The sequence below is a fragment of the Dipteris shenzhenensis genome, chromosome 28 (genome assembly GCF_047967505.1).
Source record: "Dipteris shenzhenensis isolate YYH24624 ecotype China chromosome 28, Dip_SZ_1.0, whole genome shotgun sequence".
Taxonomy (NCBI): domain Eukaryota; kingdom Viridiplantae; phylum Streptophyta; class Polypodiopsida; order Gleicheniales; family Dipteridaceae; genus Dipteris; species Dipteris shenzhenensis.
Window position 1 is genome coordinate 43,687,830 of NC_141623.1, and position 9,791 is coordinate 43,697,620.

The 9,791-nt window shown below is 42.2% G+C and overlaps 1 protein-coding gene across 1 annotated transcript; it reads left to right on the forward strand.

Moving 5' to 3' along the window:
* Positions 1-7,735: 7,735 nt before the first annotated feature.
* LOC147883599 (uncharacterized) lies at positions 7,736-8,221 on the forward strand. Its single transcript, XM_087399527.1, has one exon. The coding sequence runs from the start codon at positions 7,736-7,738 to the stop codon at positions 8,219-8,221; it is 486 nt and encodes a 161-aa protein (XP_087255653.1).
* The last annotated feature ends 1,570 nt before the right edge of the window (positions 8,222-9,791 follow it).

The window sequence follows — 9,791 nt, forward strand, 5'->3', positions numbered from 1 at the left end:
GAGTTCATCCTGTTCATCTTTAGCCTCGGGTTTTGATTCTTCTTCATCTTTCTCTTCTTTTAACTGTTTTTCATCCACATTATCTCTCTCTACAGTGGGACGATGTCTTTTTTTACTGCTTGGAACCGTGGCTCTTGTAGTACTAGCCTTTTGCATTTCTCGTCGTGGTTTGCTAGCAAGAGCTTCTAGCATAACTGCAGTGGATCGACCTTGATCTTCTTCAAAATTTTTTAATTCCCATGCACTCAAGGCTTGTGTTTCATCATCCTTAGTTACATCCACCATTTCTTGCTCTAGAAGTTTGCGCTCATGTTCTACACGTTTGTGACAGTGTGCCTATTCTTCTTGTCCCTGCATCGAAGTCTGAGCTTTTTGATCTCCTTCATGTGAAGATCCTTGAATATGAGGAGCATATTCTGCATCCTGAAAGTACTCAAACATTATCTTTGCATGCATCCTTTTTGCCACCACACTAGGAAATTGCTCCCAAGTATATGAAAGAGTCTCCAATGCACTTTGCAGCTCTGGAAACTTTGATGGTTGAGGAGGAGGCATCACAAAGGTCTTTGAGTCTCTCCTTGACACAATAATATGAATACCGCCAACTTCAGGATTTGAACTCTTTGTAAAAATATCCACAAAGGTGTCTTTTCGCTCTATTATTATGCCTACCACAAGGCTTGAAGTCATATCTTTTTTGAAGAAAGTAGCATCCCATGGATCTTCAACACCATTGAACTCCCTCACTCTACCTCCCTCCCTCGCTCGCCTCGCCTCCCTCCCATGCAACGGGCCACAGTTATACATGTAGAAAAGGGTTATTCCTTATTATGGGGCCATTTTTTGTTCATGGTTGCAGTGGTGGGAGTGATGCATCTGTGTATACGAGTTGTGGATGAAAGACTTGTATCCACACAATTTTATGGAGAGGTAACGACAGACTGTATTGCTGGATTTACACTTATGATTCATGGGATTCCTAGGACGTTAGTAGCAAACACGAGACCACTACAAGAGTACTTCGAACACCACTATCCTGGCAAAATATATCGTGTTGTTGTGCCCCCAGATCTGTCTTCTTTTAGATGTCATGGTTGCAAGCAGAGCTTTTCGTGGATTACAAAGAGGATGCAAATGGTTTTGTGAATTTGGCAGGGGCATGAAGTGGGTTTGCGGGGTTGAGGGAGGGTTGGCATTTATGGAAGCTTATTCTGGAGATGCTGCTGGTTCGACCTTCCAGGGCTGCTGGTATTCATGATAACCAAGTAAGAATTTCACAATAGAGAATAATTGAAAAAAGAAGGGGTTGCGAAGGTTTTCCAAATTGTACTCTTGATCTAATACAATTTTCATTCTCACGAAAAAAAAAAAGTAATGTAAAGCCAATTTTATGTTGAGCTCAAAAAAGGCAGTTCTAAGAAAGGCTTTGGAAGGGTGCATAAAAATTTGTCACTGGTTTCTTGCCCCTGAAGCCGCTCCCATTTGATCTTCTTGTCCTACATCAGGCGTGATATGCTGCCAACAACCATCTGCCTCCCTCCCTCCCTCTCTTTGTCCCTATGTATGGCTCCCTCCCTCGCTCGCCTCCCTCACTCGCTCTGCCTCACCTCCCTCCCTCTGCCTCACCTCCCTCCCTCGCCTCTGTACCCTCTTTGTGTCCCTCCCTCCCTCGCCTCGCTCCTTCTTCCCTCGCCTTGCTTTCTCCATGATGTCGTAACTTCTTCTCATCGATTTTTGTCACGTTGGCAGGATGGTAAAAATAAGAACTTTTGAGAGGAGGGGGAGAGGTGGAAAAGGAGAACGAGGAGGCAAGAGAGGTGGAAGGACAAGTAGCAAGAGAAGTTTGCAAGTGGAATCTACACCAAATTTAGAGATTCAAAAAGAGGTTGAAATTGGAGTTGAAGAGGATAAGGAGACTGAAGACTTTGAAGACACTACTATAATTGTGGAGGAATCTTCTAAGAAGAGAAAGAAAGAGGATAAACAATTGGATGAGTAGTTTGAGCAAGAGTTTCCTGCTACACTTGATATTGGCCAGGGGAAGGATGTTATTGAATCTCTTGCAATCAATCCTGGAAAGATTGATCCCTTGATCCCTTTATGTCATTGTGTTGTAAACACAAGAGTGGGATGCCTACGAACTGATATGGATAGCCTAAAGCAAGCTCTAGAGGTAGAAAAATATATTCAATAAAAGTCGTTTTTTGAGCTTTTCCCTGTTCTGTTCGATGACAGAGACTCCGTATTGACTTGTAGAGGCAACTATTGCTTGCTTTTGGTGTCCACATTACTTCAGGAGCCTGGAAACACCTTTATTCTTGAATCCGGGATCATTTCATTGGATTTCTGACTCACTGTGTCAGTTTCTGCGTTTTTTGCCTGGGTGTTGGAACTCAAGTTTGGAGCAACCATTTGCAGATCTGTCAGTTCCGGTGGACTCAAGAGGTCCTAAAACTTCTATGTTGCTCATCATTCGCACTCCGGTGGAGTTTACAAACAGCTCTATTTCAAAAAACGTTTTTCAGTCCGTGTGTTGGACCCAGTGATTGAGACCACGGTTTCCAAAACCGTCTGTCCCATTGCGTTCCAAATGCCCAAAAACCCCTACCTATCAGTTCTTGCGTGATTCGGTGGAGGATTTTCAGAGTTATAAATCTTTGTGTATTCGATTTCGTCACTCTGTTATGCATTTTTCATACTAAGGTTTTGAAACCTTAGATTTATGCCACATGGCAGTGGATAAGTGTTGACTCCCATTTCTCACTCATCGGTTGGGATTTTGGAGTTCTGGCAGAAGAGAGATATTTGTAGATTTTCTTGCTGAGTCCGATTATGCAATGGCGCCCATGTTTTGAAGCATCTTAGGTTCTATTTTCAGTAGCGCTCATTACCGTGGGACTATGATTTCTTGAGCATACCTTATGCAGATCACTCTGATTGCAGTTTGAGCAGTGTGCGCTCATTCGTGGTATGCATTGGGTTGCAATGGATGATTTATAGGCCATTTGGATGCATTGCGGTCCTTATTGGATGCGCTGATAGGCCCAAATTGCCTTGTGGGATGCTATTTTTTATGGACGCTTTGCACATGGATGCTATTTTATGCTAAGGGACAGCTTTGAAACATTGCAGGTGATGCACTGATAGTGCTATGCTCTCTTGGATGAGACATTATTGATGCATATGCCAGTGGACAGTGTTTATGCTTGAGTCATTTGGCACTTATTAGCATTTTCTTTTGGGCCAGATTTGCTCATATGGATGCATAGTATATGCACATGAGTCAGATGCATCTTTTGATGCTTTGAGCTTTGAGTTTTGGAGATATTTCACACTATTGTGGCATACACATTTTGGTGCACCTAGTATTTGGTGTGATTCTCTCTTGCAGGCACTAGCATTTGGGATTTTGTTTCATTTGTATCATGGCATCCTCTTCCATGTCTGAAAAGGAGTTTTTCAGCATTAAAAAGTTTGATGGGACAAACTTTTCTTTGTGGAAAGAACAAATAAGATATGTGCTTATTCAAAAGAAGCAGATTAAACCCTTGGCAGGTATTGAAGCTAAGCCTGCGGATATGTCTGAGGATGATTGGAATGAGTTGGATGCATTAAAGTCTACTATTAGACTTCATCTTGCAGAGTCAGTTTATTTCACAGTAGTAAATGAGCAGACTACAGAAGATTTGTGGAAGAAACTGTGTGCCACTTATGAGAAGGAAACTGCCTCTAATAAAGTTTACCTCATGAAGAGGTTGTTTGAGCTGCAGATGAAGGAAGGGGTCTCCATTGCTTCTCATTTGAATGAATTCAATATTATTTTCAGCCAGCTTCAGGCTCAGAAAATGAATTTTGATGCGGAGACTAAGGCAATATTTCTCTTATGTTCATTGCCATCCCCATGGGATACCTTCCGTACAGCTGTCAGTAACTCTGCACCTGGTGGAGTACTGAAATTTGATGATGTTGTGGGTAGCTTGTTGGCCGAGGAGATTAGACGGAAGTCTATGGATGGCAACAAGCAGGATGCAGCCTTAAATGTGCAAAGGGGCAGATCACAGTTCAGGGGGAAGTCCCAAGAAAGAGGGAAGTCTCGTAGCAAATCCAAGGCACAGAACATTGAGTGTTACCATTGTGGCAAGAAGGGCCATATGAAAAAGGATTGCTACAAGCTGAAAAGAGAGCAAAAGGATAAGAAAAAGAATGCAAATTGGGGTGCAAATCAAAAGGAAGAGAGTCCAAGGGAGGACAAAGGAAAAGTGAAGATCGAGGAGATCAATGCAGTCACACGTGATAGTGACAATGATGTTCTCTTCATGTCTAGTTTATCTGCAGAGTTGCTTACCACTTCAGATGATGCATATTCCCAGGATTGGATTTTGGATTCTGGTGCTTCATTCCATGTTACTCCCCATAGGGAATGGTTCTCCACTTATGACAGTGGAAAGACAGGTTGTGTGCATCTTGGAAATGACTATGCATGTGACATAGTGGGAGCAGGTGACATAAAGTTTTCTTTTGCAAATGGGTCTGCATTTGTTTTGAAACATGTGAGACATGTGCCTAAGCTGTTTACCAAGAGTCTTATTTCAGTGGGTCAGCTAGATGATGCTGATTTTCACACCACTTTTGGCTTTCAAAGTTGGAAAATTCAAAAGGGCTCTATGCTTTTGGCCAGGGGTGCCAAGTGTGGGACTTTGTATCCCTTACATGTATCAGGGGTATTTGATCATGTTGTTGCAATAACCGAGCAGCCAAGCACTTCTTTATGGCATTGCAGGTTGGGGCACATGAGCCAGAATGGAATGAAACTCTTATGCCGTTTGGGTTATGTACCGCATTTGAGTTTCTCTGATTTTGAATTTTGTGAGCACTGTCTCTATGGGAAGCAGACTAAATCAGCCCATAAAAGAAGGGGAAAGAAAGAGTTTGAAATGCTTGATTTGGTGCATTCAGACGTATGTGGTCCCATGCCTACACGGTCATTAGGCGGGGCTGAATACTATGTGACATTCATTGATGATGCAACTAGGAAAGTGTGGGCTTATGCTATAGCTCGGAAGAGTGATGTGTTCCAGGTATTTCAGAAATGGCTGGCCTTGGTTGAGAATCAGTCAGGTAGAACGCTTAAATGCCTACGGACTGACAATGGTGGAGAGTATCTCTCTCATGACTTTCAGCATTTCTGTGATACTCGTGGGATTAAGAGGGAGCTTACATCCCCTCGTACTCCAGAGCAAAATCCAGTTGCAGAGAAGATGAACTGTACCATTCAAGAAAGGTTGCAATGCATGCTTTCCAATGCAAGTCTTTCTGGTGGTTTTTGGGCTGAGGCAATGAAGACTGCAGTGCATGTGATCAATAGATCACCTAGTAAGAGTTTGGATGGTGGTATTCCTGAAGAGGCATGGAGCGGAAAGAAGCCCTCTTACTCTCATTTGCGTATATTTGGGTGTGAGGCATATGCACATGTGCCAAAAGAGCTTCGAAAGAAGCTAGATCCTAAGCCTAGGAAATGCATCTTTCTAGGTTATGGTGAAAGTGGAGAGATGGGCTATCGTCTCTGGGATCCAGAAGCAAAGAAGATCATACGCAGCCATGATGTGGTCTTCAATGAGAAGAAGATGCATAAGGCACCCATGAGGGATGTGGAAATGAGGAGAATCACTTTCCAGGATGTGAATCCACCTGCATATGTTGATAGATAGCAAGCTGTCCATGCACCAAATGTGCAAGAAATGGTGCCACCAAGTACTCCCACAGGTATACAATCAAGGGTAGATGATGGATCATCTATTGGTGGAAATGATGAGCCAAATGTGGCTGATATGCAAGTAGGACAGCAAGCTGAAATGCCCTTGAGAAGATCATCTAGAGTGTCTAGACTGCTTGATAGGTTTGTTCCAGGGGTAGACTATGTGATGCTACTGATTGCGGAGCCTTCTTGCTACAAAGAGGCTATGATGCATGAGGATCAATGCAAGTGGGAGTATGCTATTATATGCAATCAGAGATGAGTTCACTTATGAAGAATAAGACTTGGGACTTGGTTTCTTTGCCACATGGAAAGAAAGCATTGCCATGTAAATGGGTCTACAAAATGAAGGTCATAGGTGATGATGTGCCTAGGTACAAGGCCCGTTTGGTTGCTAAAGGGTTCAAGCAAGAGAAGGGTGTGGACTTTGATGAGATATTCTCTCCGGTTGTGAAGATGACCACAGTTAGATGCATCCTTGGACTAGTGGTAGTAGAGGATATGGAGATTATGCAAATGGATGTCAAGATAGCTTTCTTGCATGGGGATTTGCATGAGGAAATTTACATGGTGCAGCCGGAAGGGTTTGAAGAAAAGGGCAAAGAGCATTTAGTTTGTAAGCTGAAGAAGAGTCTCTATGGTCTTAAGCAAGCGCCTAGAGAATGGTATCAGAAGTTTGATGCTTTCATTCGGTCCCAGGGTTTCAGAAGGAGTGAAATTGATCACTGCCTCTACACTAAAAGGGCTAAGGATAATAGCCTGATAATCTTGGCACTATATGTGGATGATATGCTATTGGCTAGCAAGAATACTTATGAGCTAGATGCATTAAAGGCCAAGTTGCATGAGGCCTTTGATATGAAGGATTTGGGACTTGTAGGTCATATTCTTGGTATGCGCATCACGCGTGATCGGAGTAGGAAACTCCTTTGGCTTTCACAAAAAGAGTATGTTACAAAAGTATTACAGCGTTTCAATATGGAGGGGGGGAAGGCAGTGAGTACTCCATTGCCTCCATATGTGAAACTGAGTCATACAGATAGTCCCAAATCAGATGAGGAAAGGGCCATGATGGCCAAGGTTCCTTATGCATCAGCAGTTGGGAGTCTTATGTATGCTATGATAGCTACTAGACCAGACATTGCATTTGCAATGGGAGTTGTTAGCCGGTATATGGCTAATCCAGGAAAGAGGCATTGGGAGGCAGTTAAGTGCATCATGAGGTACATGAAGGGTACCAAGGAGATGTGCATTTGCTTTGGTAAAGGAGACATGTGTGTACTTGGGTACACAGATTCAGACTATGCAGGGCATGTGGATAGTAGGAGATCCACTTCTGGTTATGTGTTCACCTTTGCAGGTGGTGCAGTGTCGTGGATGTCTCGTGCACAGAAGTGCATTGCTTTGTCTACCACAGAGGCTGAGTATGTTGCAGCCACAGAGGGTTGCAAGGAGGCTATATGGCTTGATCGGCTAGTGGGGGAGATTTGGGGATTCATACAAGTGTACCGACATTGCATAGTGATTCCATGAGTGCTATTCAGCTAGCACGGAATCCGGTCTTTCATGCAAAGACCAAACACATTGAGGTCAGGTACCATTTCATCAGGGAGGTACTTGAGGACAAGCGCATAGAGCTTGTCAAGGTTCATACAGATGATAACCCTGCAGATATGCTGACGAAGAGTCTACCTAGTCAGTGGTTTGAGTATTGTCGTGTATTGATGGGCATTGGATAGTATGCTCACTGGTTGTTCTCCCTTAAAGGCACATTGTCCTTTAAGTGGGAGGTTGTGGGGTTAAAGGTCACTGTGCCTTAACCCCAGTTATGTACAATAATCAAACACATATATAAATGAATGAAAAAGAAGATTAGGGTGGTTCTGCACCCACCAAACTTGTCTGGCTCTCTGTCTCTCTCTCTCCTTCTTCCGTTCTTGCTTCCGTTGAGAGCACTCTCAGATTGCATGTATTGTTTATATGGAGATTTTGTCTATTGTCAAACCAACAAATGGTGAAGATTGGTTTAATATCTTGTGGAGCCTCCCATTTGATGATAAATCATCCATTGTCACATTGGAAAAGTTGTATAACATCTCCATTACAAAAGTCTCAAAGGAGACACAACTAGCAACCCTCAGAATCTTAGGGTCAGATTCAAATTTGAGAACAAGTTATGGGATGCCAAAAGCTGATAGAGAATTCATAAAGTGGATGGCAAAAGAGGCATGGATGGATCAGTTGCTTTGTGTATCTGAGAGGTTACTCTCTCAGGTCTTGGTTGCTAGTCAACAAGCTAGCTTTGTGCTTCCTCAAGATCCTATGTTGAGAGAGTATTTTGGGGAAATACAAGCAATGAACAGACTTAAACTTTATGAAGATTTAAAGGATTCAATGACTGTTGCTACAGCTGCAACAGGACAAATGGAGATGACGAGGGCCTCTCGACGATTGGTATTTAGGTAAGCAATACATGTTTTTTCCTTTTCAATTAAAAATTCATCCTTAAGTATTTTGCTTTTGTACTAAGACTCTTATTTTATGCAGATTCTTGCAATCCTTAAAAGCTGTTGGTAAGATTGAAAAATTGTTGCCCATATGTCGAGTATGGACGAAAATTCAGGACTTAAAATTTTGTATGTACTCTCCAAACATGATAGAAAAAGAAGGGAAGCAAGTGTTCTCTGAGTGGGAGAGAAAGAACTGCCTGTGGTGGCTCGATATGAAAAAAGGATGTCGCATCGAGAAGGAGGTAGAGCTGTACACACAGCATAAAAAGGGAGAGATGGGTTCATCAAGCTCAAATTCAGTCCACGAGGATGATGCAGTCATTGAGGTTCAAAAAACACTTGAGAAGATGACTAAAAAGGACAAAGATTCAAGTATGGAACTAAAGAAGGGTGGTAGGCCACCAAAAAATCCAGGTACTAATAATGGCAATTTCTCTTGATATTTTTTCAAGCTGTTCTTTGTTTGTGTAACATATGTTGTTATCACTTTGTGTCTTTACATATGTGGTGTGGGTACAGATGTGCAGGTACTATAGTCTACACCCATTTTGAAAGGATGTAAATGGAAAGATAGGTATGTCCACTTTTTGTACATTCCATTGACCTCTCTAAGTTTGAATCAGAGTGGCACATGTGATGCTTCACATTGCAAGGTTTGGTGCTATGATAATGTCGAGTTTGGAAGCAATTGTCTGTCTCAAACTTCACACAAGCCTATATAGACATGAAGGAATACTTTGTGGGTCTTGGAGGTGAAAGAAAAACAAGAAATGGTAAGAGTGTTGCTTGGGCTATAGATTTTGTCATTATTGATCTACCTACATAGCTAGAAGCTCTTGGAGTAGAGGATTCCACATCTCCATCTTGGAATTTATTAACAGAGGACCATGTACAATACTCCTTGCTAGTAGCAGCCACAGTTGTTTTAGATTTTGGCTAGATCCTAGTTATGTGTGCTCCTCATGTTCTTCATTTGGTTGAGCATTATGCTAGGATCAGTTGATTGGAGTTTGCATGTCGAATGTACATGCAATGCTTGGATGCATATTGTACAATCAAAGTTGGTGGTATGGATCATAAGGTGAGAAAATTGTCACACAATGATCTGTTGAAAGAATTTATGCTCTTGTATAATGAAATGGCTTGTACTAAGTATACATTTAATTCTTTTCTTGTCTTTAGGTGGATGTTGTGGTTTTATGCCTTCTTCATCGGGCTGGTATGTCTTGTGTTTGCAATCCTGGAAATGCTTTCGTGGTTGGTACCAAATTGGGCATTGCTTTTGGAAGTAGTTTGTTTCATCATTATTTACCAACAAGTGAGCAAACTATAAAACATGGAGAGAGTATTCCATGGAGAGGTGCATTGGAGAAGGCTCCATGCATGATGTTGTACTTCTTGGAGTTCTTGTGTCTAATTTTTGGACATGTGGTGGACTTAGGTGCTAGGACTGGTTCTATGCAAAAAGCATGCATGCATTCTGGGAGAGCATGCTTATCTATTGAGAATGATCCTAACATTTGCAA